Source organism: Planococcus citri, chromosome 1, assembly GCF_950023065.1.
Source record: "Planococcus citri chromosome 1, ihPlaCitr1.1, whole genome shotgun sequence".
In the NCBI taxonomy this organism is placed as follows: Eukaryota; Metazoa; Arthropoda; class Insecta; order Hemiptera; family Pseudococcidae; genus Planococcus; species Planococcus citri.
Genome location: NC_088677.1, coordinates 18,682,324 through 18,706,671, shown reverse-complemented (window position 1 = coordinate 18,706,671; position 24,348 = coordinate 18,682,324). Strand labels below are relative to the sequence as shown.

Below are 24,348 nucleotides of genomic sequence, written 5' to 3'. Positions count from 1 at the left end.
GTATAGTCCTTTTGAATTTTGTGTTTAGTTACGAATGCACCTACAGAATAAAAAATATTCATTGGTAATAAAAATAGACATTGGAATGCACACGAAACGCCTTCAATATCCTCCTTTTGCCTCATTCTGACGTCACAATCCAAAAAACATGTTTACACGGTTTGGAAGCATTGCGGTAAATCACATTTGCCGTATCTACTCGCTGTTCTAGATCTTTAGGATCAACAGACCGTCAACCTTTAATCGACTGTTGTACTTGTAATAATGGGCCTAAACGATGTCCTCGCATAACGTCGTTTTTTTCTTCTCTCGATCAGTTGGGATGAGCGGTAAAAGTACCGATGGGTGATTTTCACTTTTAATATGCGAATAATGACAAGCTGAAGATTTAATTGAAGCGTATAATCTAGTCAAGGCGATTTCATAGTCTGACGTATACTAAACGCGGTAATGTAATGATATTTTCTATAAATAAAAATAATTTCATCGAAGAAAGTATGTACTTGTATATTACATTATAAATATTTTCTTCATCAAATATACGTATAAATAAGTAATGGCTTATCACTATACACGAGAGAAAAAAAGAGAAAATTATACACCTATGTACATACACAGAAGAAAACATACATATAAAAATAAGAGGGGAGGGGGAAATGGGGGGAATAATAAAAACAATGAAAAACTATACACGATATAAATTAAAAATCTCGATATGTCACATTGGAGCTAAAAACAACATTGACTACTCCTTTAAACAAATAAATAATGCAATATGCTCGCGTTTGAGCATTTATTTATGGCCTTTTCACAGCATCACTTTATTGATCCAGGGAACAAATTTTTGAATATTTGTATAAACTCCCGGAAGGTGCTCCCTTCCGCACCCGATACCCCAAGAAACTAATCCGATTAGAGTCTTTTTTCCATCCAGCGTGGTCGTCAAAGGTCCTCCAGAATCGCCCTGTAATAATGAGAAGAAATTAACGTTAAGCACCATTCTGGACCCGCAGGACCGTATTTATGGGAAGATATCATAGGCACGTGCCTAAGGCGGTGAATTTTGTTCCCCCCCCCCAAAAAAAAACAGAATAGCGACCTGTAAACGTTGTCCCAGTTTAGGCATATATTTTTAATTTCATATGATCGGAGAATGAGTAGTTTCCTAGACAGTTTTGTGGTTGGAAAATACGTCTTTAACGCAGCTATCAAAACAAGTTCTCGTTTTTGTAACATAAATCGCGACAAAATATCATTTTTTTCAAATAAATAATTAATTACCAAAAAGTCTTCTGTTTTTGTTAAAATTTTCAAAACCTCATTTTTTCATTAAAATTTTGGCTTTTTGCAACTAAAAAGTCTCACCTTGTTTTTGAAAAATTACTCAAATGTTTCCCTTGTTTGACAGAAATTGTCAAAAGTATCACTATTTTGCCAATTGTGCCCAAAAAGTCCCGCATTTTGTTAAATTGTCAAGTATAGCATTTTGCCAAAAATCGTCAAAAATTCTCGCTTGTCCAAAAATTGACATAAACTTTTGCTTTTCAGAAAAATAGTAAAATTTTTTCATTTGCAGAAAGCTTCAAAAAAATTTTACTTTTTTTCAAAAATTGTCTCGAAATTTCGCTTTTTTGACCAAAAATCTGTCAAACATTCTCGCTTTCTCAAAAACTGTCAAAAATTACCCTTCTTAGAAAAATGGCGGAAGATTGCCCTTTTTTTCAAAAAACTCCAAAAAGGCCCAATTTTTCCCGCAGTTATCCAAAAGTCTCGCTTGTTCGACAGAAATTTGGAAGAAGTATAATTTTTTCCCAATAATTTACCAGAAAATTCTCAAATATTCTCACTTTTTGGGTCGAAATTTCAAGTGCTAAATTACATTTTTCGATTTTTGGTGAATTTAAAAAAAAAAACAAATTTTAGGTCAAAAGTGGAAAAAATCAAAATCTGACCAAATCGGGCTAGATAGCTGAAAATTGAGATATTACCCAAATTTAGATCTGCCAAATCGATTGGAAACTGTTTCAGTCCGTTTAGAGTAGGTCTGGAGCCTCCAGCAGATTTTTGAAACGTGAAATTCCCACAAAATCTTATCAAAAAATGGAGTTGGAAAGCCGAAATTCTTCTACAAAGTAATTTCAATACGCTACGAAATCGAATGCAGGTGGATTTCTAGTCGTTTTGGAGTCTCCAGCGACTTTTTGAAAATTACTGGAGCCTCCAGTATATTTCCGAAACTTGCAACGGAGATGGAAAGCCGAAATTTACTTTGCACTTCAATTTCAGCACTCTCTGAAAACGTTTTCAGGTGGGTTCATGTCTTTTTGGAGCCTCCTGCGACTTTTTGAAAATTCCTGGAGTCTCCAGCAGATTTCCGAAACTTGAAACCGGGAAGGAAAGCCGAAATTTACTCTGCACTCCAATTTTAGCACTCGCTGAAGACGACTTCAGTTGGGTTCAGGTCATTTTGGAGCCTCCAGCAGTTTTTGAAAATTCCTGGAGTCTCCAGCAGATTTTTGAAACTTGAATTTCTACAAAACTTCATCATAAATGCAGTTGAAAATGAAATGTTGTTGAAATTTCAAGTTTTAAAAATCTACTGGAGGCTCCAGGAATTTTCAAATGGTCGCTGGAGGCTCCGAAATGACTGAAACCTGAAACGGAGATGAAGAGCCGAAATTCATTCTGCAAATTAATTTCAGTACGCTACAAAGTCAACTGCAGGTGGATTTCTAATCGTTTTGGAGTCTCCAGCGACTTTTTGAAAATTACTGGAACCTCCAGTAGATTTTTGAAACTCGAAACGGAGATGGAAAGCCAAACTTTACGGTGCACTCCAATTTTAGCGATCTCTGAGAACGACTTCAGGTGGGTTCAGGTCTTTTTGGAGTCTCCAGCAGATGTCCGAAACTTGAAATGGAGATGGAAAGCCGAAATTTACTCTCCACTCCAATTTTAGCACTCTTTGATAACGTTTTCAGGTCGGTTCAGGTATTTTTGAAGCCTCCAGCGACCTTTTTGAAAATTCCTGGAGTCTCCAGCAAATTTTTGAAACTTGAATTTCCATGAAATTTCATCATTGATGCAATTGAAAATGAAATGTTGTTGAAATTTCAAGTTTTAAAAATCTACTGGAGGCTCCAGGAATTTTCAAAAAATTGCTGGAGGCTCAAATGACTTGAACCCACCTGAAGTTGTCTTCAGGTAATGCTACAATTGGAGTACAGAGTAAATTTCGGCTTTTCGTCTCCGTTTGATGAAATTTTCAGTTTCAAAAATCTGCTGGAGGCTCCAGAACTGCTCTAAACGGTCTGAAAAAGATTCCAATCGATTTGGCGGTTTAAATTATGGTTTACCTCAAATTTTAGTTATCTAGATCAATTTTGTCCGATTTTGATTTTTTCCCTCATTTTTCACCTAAAATTTGATTTTTTTAAATTCACCAAAAATCGAAAAATGCATTTTGGCACTTGAAGTTTTGACAGGTGATAAATGTTTGCCTGTTATTTCGATCTACCTTTGTACGGCTTAAATAATTTCGTGGAAGTCCTACGAGCCGGGTTTTGCATCAGTAGGTGCAGTTACTAAAAAGTCTTGGGTTTTGCTAAAAGTGTCAATATCTTGATTTTTGACAACAATTTTCAAAAACTCCACCTTTTTCAAAAATTGACAAAAATTTTCGCTTTTGTAAAAAAAAGGCCGAAGATTGGCGTTTTTTTGCAGAAAATTCCAAAAAGTCTCATACCTCCCCCCCCCAAATTGTCCAAGTTTCGCTTATTTCTCAAAAATTGCGAAAAGTCATATTTTTTTGCCAATAATATTAGGTACTTATGTACTTATAATTTTCGAAAAATCACGTTTGTGTGTGTGTTTTTTTTACTTACATATTATCAAAAATTTTCTCATTTTTAAAAATTCACAACATTTTTTGAGTTTTATTAAAATGGCCATAAATTGTGATTTTTTTCGTAAAAAATCAATTTATTTAAATTATTAAAAGTTTTGCTTTTTTGTCAGAAATTTCCAAAGGCTCCTCCTTTTTCTACAAATATTAAAGTTTCGCTTTTGGCCAAAAATTGTTTCCCTCCCTCCCCCCAGAAACTGCAAACATTCTGTCAAAAAGTCTTTCGAGGGGGGGGGGCAAATTTCCGACCGCCTGGGGGCGCGAATACATTAAATCCGGCCCTGCTGACCCGTGATACGTATAGACGTACGTGACACAGAAAAAATTTTTATCTTTTTTCTCTTTCCGTTGTCGTTATATACGAGTACCTAATCGCGCACCGTTAACATGGTATTTTTCACGATCAAGCGTACACACGGAATGCAATTATTACAAAGAAATTATTCCGTTAACGCGACGACGACGCGACGAGGTAATTGAAGTGAAAATTATTCAATATGTTACCTGACAACTATCACGACCACCTTCTTTATAACCGGCGCATAGAAAGACATCGTGAATAGTTTCTCGTCTGCCGGCCGCTCTGAACCATTTTTGACACCTTTCATTTGGTATAACTTCCACGTCCACTTCTTGTAAAGCGGTTGGCATTGTTGTTACACCTAGCATAAGAAAAAAAAAAATTACAATCTGTGTATTCCTCCTCTTCCTCGTCCCCTCGTCTTCATCATCATCATCATCGGTTGAATAGTGAAACCGAAAGTAGTAAATTTTACGAGAAATCGTATTCGTATATCGTACCATGTCTCATACGTCCCCATCCTGCCACCGTCGCCGTACGTCCTGGTAATTTCGTATTTGAATCTGGTAAACATACAGGTAGTATGTGTTGTTTATAGGACACATCCCTATCGATTTTAATCAATGCTACGTCGTTTCGGAAATCACTAGGACTGTATTGAGGATGCACCTAGAGGAACAACAGGTACAAATTTCATTACACGAATAGGGGTTCTCAAAGTTTACAACCTTAGATCAAGATATTGGTAGGTATTGTCCTTGACATAAGTATGCTTTTTTAATCGAACGGTGATTCGATCGTAGTAACCTACTAAAGACCGCGTGTACGAGTATGTAATTTACTTCCGGATTCGTTTGATGACAAAAGATTGCATTTTATGACTGTATTAAAACCGCAGTAGGTCTGTTGAAACAATAGCGCATAGTTACCTCTTTTCTTTCAATGTTATATTCTTCGTGCCTCAGTCGTTCCGAATTATCTCGGATGTCCCATTCACCTAAGCGGACTTTCAAATTGTTGTTAGCAGTTCTGTAGGAAAAGGAAAAAAAAATTACGTCGAGAGAAAACAATCATTTACTTACTCGTACTCTTCAGTCTAATTGTCAATATAATATTTACATAATTACGAATAAAAAATAAACTCACGTCGCTACGCAATGAGCGGCGGTAACAATCCATCGATTAGTTAATAAAGCTCCGCCACATGCTAATTTCCTCGAGAGAAAACCGGATTTAATGATCGCCGCCTGTTACATAATACGTACAATCGATGAATAAAGAGCAATAGGTTACCATTATAGTAGGTGAGGGAAAAGAACTTTTAGCATCTTTATTACGAGGGCCGAATATTCGAATGTACCGATTAGTAGAATACAATAGAACCACAGGGGGTAAAAACTGTATCCGAATGTCCGAAGCGAAATGACCGCCAATGTCCCAAAAGGTGTATCCGAATGTCCGAAGTAAAAAAAACCTTGTATGACTAGGGATTCCCAAACATATCTGGGTTTTGACAAATATGGAACCCAATGTAAAGTACAACTACATACCTTGCATGTAGCATAAAAATACCTAGATAAGCGTAAGGTCGATGAAGATGGGCTCATGAAACCCCAAAATAGATATATGAGAGGCCCTACTCCCAATCCTGGAATTATGATCGACTGTATAGCCTAAGCCTTATTGCATTTGTACTTCAGGAAAATCAGGCTAAAAACCATTGAGAAGGCACAAAAATTTACTTTTTTACAGCTGAAAAGTCCAAACCCTTAAATGGCATATCAAGGACCCCCTCAAAACGCACATGCAAATTTTCCAGCCTTCCAAGTCGATTTGTGAGGTTTCTCTTCTCCGAATTGCTCTAAAAAGTTGATTTTGATTTTTTTTGACCTTTATCGCCTGCTTTTGTTTCTCCCTTTCAAGAATTTGAACATACCTCAATTTTTTAGCCAAAGTAATCTCCACTCATATTTTTCAAATCCAACATAAAATCACACAAAATATGAAATTCCTCTGGCTAAAGCTGAAATGTTCTTATGGTCCAAGAAGAGGGGGAGGGATGAAAAAAAAATTGTTTAAAACGTATGTGCCTATAATCTTGATTGAGAACTGAAGAAAATTATAAAATATCCTTGATCTTACAATTACGAGTAGATCATTTCATGACTATTAGGTATACCTTTTCTCTGATATCTAACATTTGCCTATAGGCTAGTACGATTCATTTTAATAATCTCCACATTTTCAAAACGTAAACCTAAATGTTCTTTTCCAATTTCAAAAATCAAAACAATTTCACAGGTAAGTTTTCAACCATTTTTTTCAAATTTTAGAAATTGAAAAAAATTACTTGAAAATTGGCACCACTGCCTAACAAAATATTTCCCTGGTTTCAGGAATGATATCTTTCTACAATTTAACATAATTATTAATTAATGCGAAATATTTGCCAAGAAAAATTTGTAGGTACATTATATTCAACAGATGTACCTAGACCTACTTTAGAAACCCCTGTAAGCGCAAAAATCCAAACGGACATTCAGATACACTTTTTGGGACATTCGCGGTCATATTGCAACGGACATTCAGATACAGTTTTTACCCCCCTTGGTTCTACTGATAACCACTAATCGGTACATTCGAATATGCACCGATTACGAGTCGAACTGTCGAAGAACCATGCCTAAATTCATCGCAGTTATGTGAGTCTTATTGAAGTGTACGATTAAGTACATAGGTATTTACTTATAACTTTTTTCCCAGAGGAGAACATTGACACATTGCATGGTTTAAATTCTTTTCAATGTTACGAACAAGTTTATATTGTCGACTTGAGGTGATTTATAAATTGACTATTAGTCCAGGAAAATTAGCAGAAAAAAGGGGTCTTTGGGAAAATGTGGGGTAGAAAGCTGAATTTTGATATGCTGGACCTGATGACTTTTTGGCTAAAGTAAAAATCAAGACTTTCAAGTTTTATTTGCACTTCTGCAAAGAAATCTGCACTTTTTTCGAATTTCTGATGAAAAATCAGGACTTTTTTACCATTAAAAAAAACAGGACCATTTTGAATCTCTCACTAAAAACCTGAACCAAAATTGGATTTTTTTGAATTTTGGAAAAAATCAAGACTTTTCTAAAATCTTGACAAAAATTGAGACTTGTAAAAAAAAATCTGACAAAAAATCAGGATGGTTGAAAAAATTGAGACATTTTTGAATTACTGGAAAAAATTAGGATTTTTTTCAAATGTTGGCTAAAAAATCGTGACTTTTTTGAATTTCTGATAAAAAATTGTGACTTTTTCATTTGAATCCTGAAAAAAAAACAGATGTTTTTGAACCTCTCGCTTGAAAATGAATGTGTTCTCATACTGGCAAACATTGGAATTCTTTCAAGTTGTTGTAAACAAATTAAATTTTTTTTTGAACTTTGATAAAAGTTAGCCCAGATTACCCTATTTTTTTTTAAATTCTGACAAAAAAATCTGACTGGTTGACTTCAGAATCGAGACTTTATTTGTTTTTCTGTAAAAAAAAAAAAAAAGAATGAGGACTTTTCTCCAATTCTGTATTTAAAATCAGGACTTTTTCTAATTTCCGACAAAAATCACAATTTCTTTGAAATCCTGAAAACAATCAGAACTTTTTTAAATTTCGGACAAGAACCCGGAACTTTTTCTTTGTGGCGAAAAATCAAGATTTTTTTAGAATATCTCGCTTAAAAAGCAAGATTTACTCGAAATTTTCAACACTTCTTGAAATCTCTGGTTAAAAATTCGGGATTTTTTCGCATTTCTGGCAAAAATCAGGACTTTTTCAACTTTGGCTAAAAAATTGAAATTTTTTCATTCTGACAAAAATGATGACTCCTTTGAAATTCTGAAAAACAATCAGGACTTTCTTGACTCTGGCAAAAAACCGGGGCTCTTTTTTAAATTTTTGGCCAAGGAATTTCGACTTTTTTGAAAACTTGACTGAAAGAAGAACTTTTTTTCAGTTTCTGGCAAAAAATCAAAATTATTTAAAATCTCTGGTTAGAAAATGGATTTTTTTTGAATAAGAGAAATCAAGTCTTCTTCAAAGTTTTGAAGAAAAAAAATCAGGATTCTCTTGAATTTTGCAGAATACGAGACTGTTTCTGAATCTCTTACCAGTACTGAAAACCTAGAAATTTTTCAAATTTCCGATAAATATTGGATTTTTTTTTAATTTTGGGAAAAAATCAAGACTTTTTGAAATTTTGACAAAAATTGAGACTTTTTTTAAAAAAGATGCTGACAAAAAATCAGGACGGTAGTTAAAAAATCAAGACATTCTGAAAAAAAATAGGACTTTTTCTAAATGTTGGCTGATTTTTTTCAAATCTCTGATAAATTTTGACTTATTGAAATCCAAATCCTGAAAAAAATTCGAAAATTTTTGAATTCCTCGCTTGAAAATTTTTAAACTTTGATAAAAATTAGTCAAGATTACCTACCCTATTTTTTTTTAATTTCTGAAAAAAAATCAAGTCGACTTCAAAATCGAGACATTCTTTGAATTTCTGTACCAAAAAAAAGTGAGAAATTTTCTCAAGTATGATGAAGAATCAGGACTTTTTCTATGTATAATTTTTGACAAAAATCATAATTTTTTTAAAATCTTGAATCAAGATTTTTTTTGAAATTTTGGCAAAAATCATGATTTTGGGCGAAGAATTGGGACTTTTTTGCAATTTTGACAAGAAAGTAAGATTTTTAATAGTAAATTTTACGTCAAAAATACATTAATGGGCACTTTCGATGAATCTTTTGAGGGTTCTAACGTTCAAACCTCTCTTTTCGCCTCATCACTGGAAAAATAGACCATGTTTTCCAAAATTCAGCTTTCTACCTCACTTTTCCCATTGGAATGCTATTTTTCCCGCACTATATCGAGTAATTTTCATGATCTGAGTCTATCTTGAGTAAAAATTTGGTTGCGCTTACTTGCCATGGATGAGATCCAAAATTGGTGGTGTGTCCGCCGACAATTCTATGACTTCGTAAAAATAATTCTCCGCAACCTCGAAAAATAAAAATTATTGTTAGACATGTTGCTGCTGAAGGTGTAGGTAGATGATAGTTTTCTGCGTAGAATTGGTCAAAACTTGTTTTTGTTGATATTTTGTTTACAGTGTTGCCATTGGTGAATTTTCAAAGAGGGCGGCAAATTTTACCTCCAGAAAAAAAATTATGAAAAAAATGTTTCTTGTTGAAAAATTCCAAAAGTGTTGGTTTTTGGCACATGATTACTTTTTACATATAAGGTGAGCTGACTTTTGCTTAAATTTTCAAAGTCTTGCTTTTCGACTTGAATTCTCGTTAAGTATATTTTACAAAATTGCCAATATTTCCCCAAAAATCTCGTTTGTGTGTTTTTTTTTTTGTTTTTTTTTTATTAGGTATCTACTTAGTCATTATCAAAAATTTTTGCATTTCAAGAATTGACAAAAGTTATTGAGTTTTATTAAAATGACAATAAATTGTAATTTTTTTCCCTAAAAAAGCCAAAAAATGTCATGAAACTGTCAAAAGTTTTGTTTTTTTGTCAGAAATTCCAAAAGGTTCCTCCTTTTACTACATTATTTTGTTTTTCCCCCAAGAAATTGCAAACATTCTGACAAAAAGTCTTATGGAGGGGGGGGCAAATTTCCGTCTGATTAGTTTAATCCGAATGGAAAACGGAATGAATTCCGGCGTATCAAGTCGTCTACAGAATTTCCTCGATTGAGTGTTAAATATTCGGTAATTAACTTATTGTGAAAAATGCCTAAAATTATGATTTATACGTTGGTTTTCGTTACTGCCGATGCCAGCAATCATTATTTTTGATGGGAGAAATGTTATTCCAGAGGTGTAAATTTGAATAGAAGTCGTTGAAATATCGCGTTGAAAAACGCGATTTTAACGAAGAACAGTTACTCGGTTGATTTTTTTTATTTTCTCATCATTATTTCGCAGCTTTTTGTCCTAGGTTGGATGGGAGATTTCAATTGATGTAAGAACGAATGTGTCTCTTTAAGAAATTTCTTTTATATAATTATTCTCACGGCGACGACGTTGCTCTTGAACCAGAGTAAGTGTTTGATTTAGACCAATTCTACGCAGATTACAATTATAATATGGAAATATACGAATTGAAAATAATGCTAAAGCGTACAGCATGAATGATGCGATAAAGCGACACGTATAAATAAATTGGTAGGAGCGCGTATAAGGTGTGTGGCTTTATAGTAGGTAGGTATCTAAATCCGTAACCGCGTGCATCTTAACATGAGTAGTAGGTAAATAGTGTGTATGGATAAATCGTCGAAAGACGTCATATTTAAGGGAGCTTGGATTCCTCGGTGCAGTGTGGTGAAGAAAGCATCATAAGGTAGTGTGCAATGTGGTACGGTGCTGTATCGTGATTGTATCATCCATTACCCTTATATCCGACGGTCAATTGACTCTGAGATGTAACTTGCGGCGTTGCTTCCGAGCTGGTAATTATTTGGTAACTGTAATTTGGTTTTGATGTCGTTTGTACATTAAGTGCATTGGTAACTGAATACAAAGTGGTATGTGCTCCTGAGTCGGGTTTCGATGTTGTTACCGAATTTATCCAAAACGGCGCCGTGTGATAGGTGTGGTGTTGGATGGATTGCATGTATTGCGAATCACCGTACGTATTGGTATTGTTTTTATCCAACGCCGACGCGGTTTTATTCGGAAATTTATATACTTTGTGGTAACTTTGTTGATAATATGGTTTATCCGGTTGATTTTGGTATATATATTGGGGGTATTGTTGCTGCTGCTGTTGTTGTTGTTGTTGTTGTTGCTGAAGGAGTAATTGCTGTTGCAACTGTTGTTGTTTTTGTTTTAATTTCAAATAATATAAATGCTGGAATTCCGGATGTTGTACCAAGTGCTGAAGAGCTAAACGTAGGCGGTTTTATAATTTACAGTCGCTATAATTATTGGTAGATAATTAGGGTGTACCTTATTTTGCGAATTTGGAATTTTCCACCTCCACCCCCCCCCCCAATCAAAGTTGTTACCTCGGTGAGAAGGTAATTCCCTATTTTTTATTTCCCTCAATCTGTAAAAAAAAGTGATGCCAATAGCCCCCAAAGTTGAAAAAAAATCAAAAAAATTAAATAAAGTTCTGTTAATTCCCTATAAAGCCCCTCAAATTTGAAAAAAATTGACAAAAAAATGAAAAATTCATATCTGTACAACCTTTTTTGATAATGTCAAGAAAAACACCCTTTTTTGTCCTCCAAATGGTGGCGGTCTCCTTTTATGAGACCCCCAAAATTGAAAAATGTCGAGAAAGATGAAAATTGATGTTTTTATGGGTAATGAGGTGAAAATTTTTCTTCTCTGAGCTGAATGCTTCTAGATAATTATTATTTTTCCAGAAAAACCTTTCTTCAGTCGCCCCCTCCCCCCTACAATGCTGACCACCTCAGATAGAGATCTCCAAAGTTTAATTTTGTTTTGAAGCGAGGTAAAGTCTCCTCTGCTAAGATAGTTTCAAGTCATGGATACCTATGTTTTTTTTTGCTTTAAACAAAATACATGTAAAATCTCATTGATAGGGATTCTTGAAGATTTTTTCAAAATTTTCAAAAGTCTTCCATTACAAGATGAATGTCAATAAGTCTTCTGTGAAAATTTGACATGATTTTAATACAAGCTCTTGAACGTCAAGACTTGAGATCTACACGTCCACTTCAATGTTTCTCAAAGTCACAATGTCAGAAATTGGTCTTTTCTCTACAGTTTTTAAAGTCTGACTGCTTTAATGATGAAGATCTACCAACTCTTGAAATTAAAATATGGAAGAAAAAAAATGTAACAGTATTCATCTTTTTTTATTTTCTGAGGAAGAAGACAAGTTCCACTGAAATATTAAAAAAGTATTTCTAATAAAAATGGACCGAATCTGAAGAATGTGAAAAAAATGTAAAAATTTCAATTTCTCTAATTTCTCATATATTTTGAGAATTGTGATGGGGAGGGGGGAGGTGTATGCTCCCTAGCAAGACTTATTTTTACTAACGTGATTGTAGAATTTTTTCTCATGAAACTCGATGACAATTTAGGGGGTCAACTTACCCGAAAATTATCAGAAATGACATTTGTACCAGTACAGATTATTCTCTTTGGAAAATAACAAAACACCTAACAAGACCACAACAATCAATACCACATTTTAGACAAGAAAATGATGAATGGGTATGCAGTGCATCAGAAAAAACCAAAATCTTTGCTGACCACTTTGAAGAACAATTCAAACCTCATACACCATGTAAATCACCACCAAAACTGTTCAACAAATTAAAAACAAGAAATCACCTGGACACGACAAAATTGATAGAAAACCCATCAAAGAATTTCCACCTCAGCTGATTTGGTATGTTGCACAAATTTTCAACATGATACTTACAACAAGTTACACCTGGATTCTATCCCAACCAATGAAAATAACTCAGGCTTGTAGGACCATTCAGGTTTTGCAGTTGCTCCAAAATCAAAGTCTTTATTTGGAGCTTTTAAACGGTCCGGTCCAGTCATTCTGTTTTACATTTTTTGTCTTTGTGGGTCGATCTGGTCCTGACTAGAAATTTTTATCCTGATCATGGATCAGTCCAGGTCCAAAAAACAGTTTTCATTTTTCAGAAAGAAAAAAACTTCCCAACACATTAGATGAGTTGAAAAATGTGATTTTTGCTTTCAGAACATTGAAACTTTGAGAGAAATTGAATCATAGTGGAAATTTATTCAAAAAATTTGAAAAATTGAACGTAACTGAGGTCCAAACCACGGTCATTGGTCTGATTTTTTTGAAAGATCTTCAGTCTTGGCCTGTCCTGGTATTTTTTCTGAAGAGGGTCATCCGTTTGGTTAATATTTACATAAATTTGTTTTAGAGGTCTCAGGTCCAGTCCAGTCTGGTTCGGTCCACTCAGTCCTGTTAGCATTTTTTGGTCTTGTCGCGGTCATCCATCAGGTTTTTAGGTCCAGTCAGACAAGCCTGGGAAATATGCTGAAGTTATGCTCATCCATAAGCCAGGAAAATCAGAACATGAAACCTCATTGTACAGACCTATCAGCTTTTTGCTAATCCTATCTGAAATCTTATAAAACTTTCTTGATGTAAGTCAAGCTTTTGATCGTGTATGGCATGCTAGTCTCTTAATGAAACTTGAAAGCCATCTTCCAAACGCACTATACAATCTTCTGGCGTTCTGGCTCACTATCAAAGTGATGGAAAATTCAGAGTCAAATAAGACAATGCTTTCTCTGACTTCAGAACAAACTGAACCGGAGTACAACAAGGAAGTGTATTGTAGTGGTGTTGATGAGGATTTGTATGACCCTTTTTAATTGTAGGTACCTGCCATAGCTGTTAGTAGCGTCAGTTTAATCGTTACTAGTGTCGGCTTGGTCATTAGTAGCGTTAGATCATTCACTAGTAATGTTGAGACAGTCGCTAGTAGCGCCAAGCTGATCGCTAGTAGCGCCGAGTCAGTCGCTAGTAGCGTCGAGTCAGTCGCTAGTAGCGTCGAGTCAGTCGCTAGTAGCGTCAAGCTGGTCGCTAGTAGTATCAAGTTGGTCGCTAGTAGTGTCAAGTTGGTCGCTAGTAGTGTCAAGTTGGTCGCTAGTAGTGTCAAGTTGGTCGCTAGTAGCGTCAGTACAAGCGCTAGTAACGTTTTCGGTATCACTAGTAACTTTTTCAGAAACGCTAGTAATTTTTTGAAGTCGCTAGTAGTGATTTTCTATGAGGGTTATTCAAAACAAACATCGATTTTGAAAATCGATTTTCGATTTTTTGAAAAAATCGTTTTCAAAAAAATCGGCCCAAAAATAATAGATTCTGTATAATCGATTTTTTCCGATTTTCGGTTTTTCCCATATTTTTTTAAAGATTTCTTGAATGAATGTGTTTTGAAATTTCTAGAATTTTCAACAGTAAATTTATGTTAATGAAAAAATTGCAATTTCCAGTGAAAATTTTATCGATTTTTCAATTTTTTCAGGATTTTTAACTGAGTTTGTCTTTTTTCAGATCATTTTCAACTAATTCTCTCGTATTTTTTTAAAAAAATCGAAATAATCAATTCTTGTAAAATTAAAATCGGAATTGAAAAAATCGGCAAAAAATCGATGATTTGAGGCCAATTTTATCAATTTTTGAATTTTGATTAAATCGATTTTTAAAAATGACCTAATTTGACGCTTTTTGGTGATGGTAGCACCAAGTGTTGCCAACTGACAAGCGAAAAACTTTTTTTTCAAATTTTTTTTTATACCTTTTCCAATAAAAGTAGCGCGCCACAATTTTTATGGAAATGGCAGTTGAGATCTAAATAAGCTATTTTTAGATTCGTCATTGTCTGGGGATTATAACAAGCACATATTTCAAGTATTTTCTGCTTTAATTAGGTTTCAATTTTTCAATTTTTTTAAAAAACACCCCTGTGCCTAAGATTGCGATTTTTATTTTTTGCTGCTTTTCTAGACTAAAAATGATCCTTTTGGAAATTTTCATTAAAAGTTCAATTTATTTGAATGAAATGACACCTTTTCTATACGTGTATTGAGTTTACTCCTTGTCAAAAGCTAGGAAGAAATGGGTGTAATGCTGGTGTTACCGTTAATGTGTTTACTCCAGGTAATGTATGAAATAACTAGTTATTTCATACATTACCTGAGAAAGTTTGAAATTTAATTTTTTCTACACTTTACCTAGTTATTTCATACATACACAAGGTGTGTATCGTTAAAGTGTGAAATCAATGAATGCACTGTGATAAAGTAAGAAATGAAGGTTAATTCAAAGATAGAACAGGGTGTCCCGGCACAGAATAACCTCCAAGCCCAAGGGGCAGATTGTTGGCCACTCAAAAAAAAATTTTTTTTCATTTGGTACCTTTACTTTCAACATTACACCATTGAGCAACCATGATAGGTAGAGTGTTGAGGTTTGCGGGGCTCGATAACAAAATTCAAGGTAGAATTTTTTGATATGGCTAATAACTGCGCCAGATGATTAGGAAGAGTTGTACCAAGTGAAATAATTGGAGAAACGTGTTCAAAAATTTGCGTTTTTTTTGTTTTCGTAAAAAACCTAAAAAAAAATTCCTCCTGACATATCCTTTTTATCAGTTGCCTTGAATTGAAAGTGTGACATTTTTGGTACCGAAATACCCGCGCCTCTCTATCTCAATTTATAAAAAAGTTTCACCTGTTTCAATGCTGAACAAAAACGTGAAAAAATTCAAAAATTTCATTTTTTACTCTTATTTAAAGATCTGGTGCAGTTATTAGCCACATCAAAAAATTCTACGTGAAATTTGCTATCGATTCTGGCAAATCTCAATTTTTAACAACTCATTTCATGATTTAACTGATCACACCTCGCTATTTCATAGAATAACTAGATTCTTCATACATTACCTAGATGAACTATGAACAATTTACTTGAATTAAGTACTTTTTCGTTAATGTGTGAAATAACTAGTTATTTCATACATTACCTGGAGTAAACACATTAACGGTAACACTGGAAATACCAGATATATGAGCGCATTTCCAGTGTGATTCACTCAGAAGTTTCAAATGCACGTTCTTGTGAGACATTTTGTTTGCTTTCATCATTAATTAAACAATGTTGGCGAATTTCTATGTTTTTCACTGGTGCACAATCTTGGGAAGGTGAATGCGCAATCTTAGGAAGGCATATGCCTAAGTTTGCGCATTTGACTTTTTTTAGTTTTGGGGCAAAATATCAAAAACTAAATCGATTAACAATTTTATTTCTGGGGCAAATCATAGCCAAATGTTTGAAGAACCTTCTGTACAAATTTCAATATTCTAGCTCCTTTTCATAAAAAGTAGTGACTGTTTGAAAATTAGGTGCGCAAACTTAGGCACAGTTACCCTATATGTATCTTCTCTACATGGGTGACATCCTTTTGACAAGCGACATTACTTGCTGATGACACTGCAATTACCACACACAATTTTGATCCAGATGTTGCAATGGATAAATTACAAAAAACTTAAAGTTAAACGCTATAAACAAATGGTGTTAAACTTGGAGAATCTAAATCAATAGTGAAAAATTGAGCTACATCCTTTTTACGAGAAAAGAAAAGTCGAAACAACTTGCTCACTAATGTTTAATAAGGATGAAATACTTCGAACAAACGTCGTCAAATATCTGGGATTACACCTTGATCTCACATGAAGAAATCATATTCTGAAGAAGATAACTCAACTCAACAAGAAACTCAAATCACTTTATTGGCTTTTTGGAACTAATATGCTGAACCAGCAAAACAAGATCTTAATATACGAGTAAGTAGGTACAAATGTTTATTCAAACCAATTTGGTCATATGGTATTGAGCAATGGGGTTTGGCTACTGGCTAGTGAATCCAATATCGTGATCATCAAAATATTCCAGAATAAAATTCTAAGAAAACTTATGAACTCACTGTGGTATGTGAAGAACAACACAATTCTCAAAGATTTGGAGATATACCTAGTGTGAAATCAGAGATCCATAAGAAGTAACATCTATCAAGAGAGAATTTCTAACCAGGACAATGTATTAGTAAAAAATCTTTTGAATTGCGATGATGAAATATATGGTCTGCGTAGATGTCACATATTGCACCTACCAGTGAGATTTCAATCTTACTCGCCCGCAAGCTAAATGTTACTACATATGTATGTAGGTATATTTTGTAAAAGATTGCTTTTCTTTTTGTTCCTTCAAAAAATAAATAAATAAATAAATAAATTTAATATTTTTTCACAAGTAGGTACAAAATAAAAGCTCTCCCCTGTAATCCACTGGTTAGTCTTGGGTGGAAATAGAGGGCTGAAATTGGTGTATATGTTTATTTTACATAAGTAGGGACTTGACTGAGGTGTTGAAAACTAGAAAGTTCACGATTTAAAAAATTTTATGTGATACTTCGATTTTTTCATATTTTGTAAAATGGGGAGGAGGGCTCATCGGCATCACTTATTTTTCACCGAAGGGGCTGGAAATTTCATGACGTGATTTTCTCACCCGAGGTAACAACTTCAAGGTGGGGGGGGGGGGGGTGAGAGCGGTAAAAAACGAGAAAAAAAAGTTCTCCATCCATGTACGAGTATGTACTCGTATAAGTAAAGTACACCCTAGTAGATATCAATTAACGTATGTCTTACTTGTATTTTCCGACAGCGTGCTCGGCGGGTTGCTGACTGTCGGTGCGGTGGTCGCTGAGTTCACCTTGTCTCGAGTAATGCAACAACTCCATATCAATCCGCCGCTACATAAATCTAATGGTTTGCCTCCGTCGATGATACACAATACGCTCAAACTGCAATCGAACACGTTTCCGTTATACCAACACGTTTGCGGGATCACTGAAAATTCCACATAATATAAAATTAGGTCCGATGCATTCGCATAAATCATGGTAAATTATACGATTGCGTTATATCGACAAAGTACATACGTAATACGTCGTCGGTATGATTGAGAAAAAAAGGAAGAAAAATTATAAAAAATGACTCGGTGAATTTTTGTCATCGCGATTTAAAGAAAAAAATTCGTTCACGAGTCATTGTACTAACGGACGTATTTTTTTTCTCTCTAATACGTATGTTAAAAAGAATAACAAAAGTAACGATGTACTGTTTAATATTAGGATTTTTTTTTTATTATTCTTTCGAAATTTAATAAAATTGTTGAACATTACTACAGGCCGAAGTTACATAGTTATGAAACGGAAGAGAAATGCGAATATTTCCGGCCGCAAAAGCATATAGGTACCTATCGTGATCTACACATGTTATGTATACGCGGTAGAAAAAAATCCAATTACAGCGTAACCAATTATAAACCTATTAACCATTGTTCTCGCCGCTTTAATAAAAAAAATATAAGTATGCTTTGTGATAATTTTCTGGAACAAAATGTCTTATTTGGTAATCACGAAGTTCATCGTAATAGTGTCATCAAAAACAACGTGGTATGGAAATGTTCTTCTTTGATTCTTTACGTATCTTCTAATCATAAATCGATGATGGTATTTTTTGAACTTGTGTTTTGTTTTGTTTATTTTTGTACAAATACCTAGTACCTATTGAAAATCATTTAAGACTCAATCATCGGTTGTCTGATTTTAATTTCTATCTGAAACATTATTATTAATTTTTTTTTCTTCTTGCTTCCTCTTTTCTCTCCATTGAAGGAAATTAGAAAGATTACGTACGTATATCGTTGTCTCAGCATTTTTTAAAAACAGTGTTGCAATTTAATTGAGGGTAAATTTGATTCGATAAGTATTAACTGTGTCGATGTCGCCCCGACAACAACCATTTCTCAAATAAAAATACTCAACACATCTGTGCATGTTGGAGAATTAACATACAAAACCGGAAGGCCTCTTTTTATCCCATCATCAACGTAAAATTTATTAGCTCTTGATTTTCTAAATACTCTCGACGATTAATTGATTCATTATAATACAGAAATATAAACTCTGTATTAATTAATGTAAAAACAGCAGCAGTCTCAATAAACCTAATTTTCATTTGATATCTCTGTATGCACGCGTATGGTACGCACGCGATGAAAAAACGCATTAAAATTAACGTAGTCGAAGTGAAATGAGCCGCATTTAAGTAAACATCGAGAGTTACCTACTCATATTTTCTGACTATCGTACATAATTCGAACCATCGAAGGAAATTTCCTAAGAGAGGGAATGAGGAAATTGAACGAATAAATCCAGGTTTTATTGTATTAATTTTTTTATTAATTTCAATTTCTTTTTTTTCTTCTTCGAATAAAAATTCAATAAAATACGATTTTAAGGTGTATTAGCTCTTTTTCATCTTATATCTTCATTCGCGTGTATTTTTTATTGTTTTATTTATGAAAAACGGTTTGATTTCTTGTTTCAGTGTTTCCGCGTTTTCCATATTGGCAATTGGCATATTTTATGTTTCATATAGGTACTCGCGTATTTTTTCGAGACTTTTGTAAAATTCGATGACTCGATGTAGGTTTTTTTTTGGTGAATATTGTCTAGGGTGGTCAGAGTGTCTACAAGGCTGCGATTTTGAAAATGTCGCGAAAGTCGTGAAAAAGTCGCGAATTTTGAATATCAAATTTTGGTAGACGTCCTGGTGGTGTGATGATCAACGTACTAAAAGACCCCACCTCTACCCTTTGAGCTACCCCCACCCCTACAGTGGATCAAAACCCGCCAAAAACAGTCCATTTTTCAAAAATTTCTAAAATAGGTATCAACTTTTGAGTACAATGAGTTCAGTAACCATTTTATGTCCTCTCCAATACCCATAAAATGAGCTATCGACCAACTCCCTAGCTCTAGGTGGAGTGGCTTTACGACCCCTCAAGTGACCTAACTTTAGTCATTTTACATTTTATGCCTTGGGACTTGGAACTTGTTCCAATTGATCAAATAAAATCAAAGTTGGGGGATGGGGTTCTTTTGGGAGCTAGAGTTGGGCCCCCTGGAATAGGTAGGGTCAAAGTTGGAAAGTAGAAATGTCATTTTTTGGAGGGGCATAATATGGCTCTATATGGATAAAAAGGGTCCAAAATCATATCATGGATCACTACCCCAGGTGCCAATGCCAAAGTCAGGAACAATCATGGCAGCCAAGTTGCAGGGAGGTATGCACTTGGAGAGCAGAATGAAAGAGGTGAAATGCTCGTAGAGTTTGCAGAAAGACATGATCTTGTATCTAATGTGCAATATCTAGGTGGTTCAAACAACATGAAAGAAGATTATGCACGTGGGTCAGTCCTGGAGATCAAGCCAGAAACCAGATGGACTACATACTCGTAAAAAAGAATGATTTAAGAACACAGTGAAGAACTGTCGTACATGTCCTGGTGCTGACTGTAACTCTGGCCTCAAGCTATTGGCTGCAAAATGCCAGATATAGTCTTGAAGAGCCAGAAGAAGAGCAAAGAATGATACCGTGGGTTCCGCTTAATGTGGGCAAGTTGGGCGTAGATCAGGGTTGGCCGTAGATCAGGGTTGGCCGTAAACTATAAATACTTTACATAGTTTACAGTAAAATGTAATGTAAAATTGTAAAATAAAATATTTTTATTCTACTGTAAAGTAAACTAACAGGTAAACTTTGTAAAATTTTGTGTTTTTGGTCAGTTTTTGTACTGTTTTGACGTTTTGAGTTCCTAAAAACACGTTTTGAATATCTCTGTGTTCATAATCAATGAAAAATGAAATGAATTTGCACAAAAGACGAAACAAATGAAAATTTGGTAAAAAACAATGTAAACAAAGTACAAAACCCTAGGGTTTTGAATGCCAGATTTCAATTTTGACCCACTGACACTCCATTTAAAGTTAAAATAACAATAATCACACAAAATAGGTAATTATGCCATCATTAGAACCAAAACAAAGCAAAGAAAAAAGCTGAGAACGCAAAAACGAAGAGAAATTAATCCAAATTTTGATTTTCCAATGAAAAAAACAAAGAACAGTTTACTTTACTTTTACTTTACATGTAAAGTAAACTATGTAAAAAATAATACTTTATGGTAAAGGCACATCCCTGGGGCCGTAGATTAACTCTATTAAGTGAAAATCTCTAATAACGTAATAACCGATGCGAAAAAAACTGCAAAATTCCAAATTTCGTGAAAGTTTTATCACTTTTTGAAGTTTTTTAAAGGTGATTTCAATACTGTTTCTGTTTTTAGTGTTTTTTAGTTATGGTTAGTCTTTTAATACGCTTTGAACTCCATTTTCTACGACTTTTATAAATTTTTACAAAAATTTCATCATTTTTTGCCAATTTTCTCTAATTTTAATATGTTGTTAACATATTTTCACCCAATTTTGGTTAAACTTTGCTGAAATTTATGATTTTCTCCAATTTTTAAAGATTATAGTCAACTCTGTTAACCAGATTTAATGCTAATTTTCACTACAATAGAGATAAAACTGCATGCAAAATGATGCAAACGTTCCATTCCAACAATTTCCACTCCATTAACCAAATTTCTTCCCTAACCAATAACTAGTGGTGCAAAGTTATCAATACATGGATTTAAGAAGATATTGATGTGCATCGACGTAACATTGTAATCATCAATACACATCAAAATTGCAGAAAATTGTTGAAAATCCGGTTTTTTGAACTGGAATTTGGACTTAATTTTATAAAAACTAGAATGCTTTGTAGAAAAATTGTACTTGACTCCTGAAAACAGCAAGAAAAATGCAGTTTTGCTGGTATTTTACTAATTACGTTGTTTCACCAGTAAAACATGCCCAACTTTCCCAGATTTTCCCTCTGAAAAAACTTCACTTTTAAATTTTGATGTACATCGATTAGATCTTTGATATATCGAAAATATCAATATAAGCTCACATCAATAACTTTGCACAACTACTGATTACACATTAAGCAGAACCCACTGTACTAACAACTCGACATCACAAAAATCAAATCTAAACACATGCAAAAGAAATTCTGAGAAGAACTGGAAAAACAAAAGGAAGACAAGTTATAAGAAGAACAAGGCAGGTATCAAAGAAAAGTGGCAATAGCATGGAAGCTAAAGGTTAGAACAGCAGCAGAAAAGTCTATTCCACTCAAAGGAAAAAGAAAATACAAACGAGTGGTATGAGGAGAGGTGCCAAGAAATAGAAGATCTGGAGAAAACGCACAACTCTATAGAGAAATGCACACCCAGTGGAAAATTTTATTGAGCTGAAAATTTGATAAGGATGGAGGTTTTTCAGATACTTACTAATAAACTGTAAGACGAATTTCAGCGGGGTTCAAAGGGTTAGGTTCAAAAAAGTGGTTCCAAAATTTTCTGAAAATCAACCCCCCCGCATTTTCTGTCCCCAGGGTCGAAAATAGATGAATCACCTCGCATAACGTTTATTGGGTCTGAATAAATATTTTACACTGAAAAAGTTTTTAAAAATAATACTCAGTGGTTCCTAAAATTCTTTTTTTATTCACAACGTTGATAAGTGTCCCATAAAGTAAGGTTTTAAGCTTGATTTTTTCGCATGTGAAGGCTTGAACAGCTTTTTTAATGGTCCTATTTTTGAGCCACTGCTATTTATATCTATCAACAATATTTTCAAAACAATTTATGCGAATATTTTAATATTATCGACAATATTTTTAATTCAAAAAAATCTTCGAGTGCCCTTTTCATGTTCATTTGTCGTTCTTTTTCTCAGAGTAGCATCAAAAATGGAATTGAAAACTTTTTTTCACGATTTTGAAGAAATACATATTGAAAAAAATTTCCTCCAATTACGCACCTTTTCCCTATCATTGAAAAAATTTGTATGTCAAGTGGGTATTTTTTTCTCTAAAAAATGCTCATTTCAATGAACAGAATCTTCCAATTTATTCGTAATTTTTATTACGAGTTTCTAAACTGTAAAATTTGTCCACCGTTGAAAATGCATGCGAGCGATGGAATATAACCTAGACATTGAAAAACACATGATAGATACATAATATTATACGTAAAAATAATGGAAAGTGACCATCGATAGCGCGTATGGAACAGTGATTACTAAAAACCGGTTAGAAGCTGTCATTTGTTGCATTAGAAACCGTTGAAATAAATTAAAAATTTAATACCTAGAGACAAAACTCGTATTAGGTACTCGTATTATTGGACTCGTAAAACAACACGTTTCAATACATATTTCAAACTGAAGGAGTAAGGTTATGCGGCGGTGAAAAATTGAGACATCTCTTGCTTTTTTTCTTCAAAATCATGCAAGCATTGTATTATGTACTAATTATATACATTCAAATTTGGAAATAAGTGCTTTTTAAGGAGAAATGGCAGCTTTCTGAGCTGAAATTTGACTCACAGAGAGTACATGTCTCTCACCTAAGAACAAAATTTTGAAACGTTGAAATTGATTTTTGAGGTTTTGGAGGATTTTTGATGAAAATACCGAAATAGTCCATTGATTTTCATACGGAAGTGTTGCTTCGATTAATTTTCAAAATTAACTGGAGCCTCCGGCAAAGTTTAGTTTATCTTCAGTGCATTAAAGTTGCTTGAAAATGAGCCGAGGCAAAGGCCGGGGTTTACTTTTTTACAAGAGTATGAAAATCTCATATTTTGAAAAATTCTTTTTACGGAGGAAATCAGTGGAAATTTCATATACATCCACCCTTTCTTTCCCAAGGTCGATACCCCACATTGATTTCGACTTTTTTTAGCCATTTTGTTGGAGCCTTCAGCCAAACTTCATCATTAGTCACTCAGTCAGCCTGAACAGCCTACCGGTCCAAATTTCTACGATAAAGACTATTTTTGCAACAAATTAATACCTACGATACCTAGCAAAGGATCATTTCCACCATTTTGAAAAATGTTCAAAAAATCAAAGCTAACTCGAAGAGATCAAAATTTGGTTTCAAGTTGTGGCTGACATGACTTTTCAATGAAAGGTCATTTCCATGTCAATTCGACCAAAAAAATACGATTTTGAAAGTCATGTCTTTCGATTTCGCTCAAATTTTTTTTACAATGACCACCCACCCAATAGAGTTACGTAAGAGACCCGCAATCAGTTTGGTCCCAGCCTTCTCAGTGAGTGGGTGGGGGGGGGGCTTCAATTATTTTCACATTGTCCAGAGGTAGGCAACTTTAGCAGAGCATTACTCCAAAGCTATGATACTTTGATCAAAACTGATTTCACAGTTCGAAACTGAATTGTATTTTGAACTTTTCAAGTACTTTGAAATTTTCAAAAGTTGAAAGTTCAACTTTTGAATTGAAAGTTTAAATTTCAAACTGGCGTTGTAAGTGGGAGGTACCATTTAAAATTTGGAAAAAATGCCCACAGATTTACTGTTTGATGCTATTTGAAAATTTTTAATTTTCAAGACTGGATCTTTTGATGGAGAGGGAGCACCCCCTTCCCAAAATTTCAAAAAAAATGTGGGGCATGTGATACATTGAATTGTATGTTTTTGGTGACGCTGATCACGAATATGACGTCCGATTTTTAATTGGACCCCATTCACGTCCCCCAGCACCTCTCCAAATGGGGTAAAAGT

At 34.2% G+C, this 24,348-nt stretch overlaps 1 protein-coding gene across 2 annotated transcripts in view; it reads right to left on the bottom strand.

The window, feature by feature from the left end:
• Positions 1–491: 491 nt before the first annotated feature.
• The window catches only part of LOC135849675 (coagulation factor IX-like), a 28,738-nt gene continuing 4,881 nt past the window's right edge, over positions 492–24,348 (bottom strand). Inside the window, exons 2-9 of one of the 2 annotated variants that reach the window (XM_065370187.1) lie at positions 17,446–17,646; positions 10,654–11,148; positions 9,175–9,251; positions 5,352–5,452; positions 5,135–5,234; positions 4,706–4,874; positions 4,409–4,566; positions 492–964 (exon numbers count right to left, since the gene is read on the bottom strand). In XM_065370187.1, the coding sequence (XP_065226259.1) occupies positions 809–964; positions 4,409–4,566; positions 4,706–4,874; positions 5,135–5,234; positions 5,352–5,452; positions 9,175–9,251; positions 10,654–11,148; positions 17,446–17,646 (1,457 nt within the window). In that variant the 3' untranslated portion in view covers positions 492–808. The remainder of the gene's footprint in view (positions 965–4,408; positions 4,567–4,705; positions 4,875–5,134; positions 5,235–5,351; positions 5,453–9,174; positions 9,252–10,653; positions 11,149–17,445; positions 17,647–24,348) is intronic. The other variant, XM_065370188.1, reaches the window with a different exon arrangement.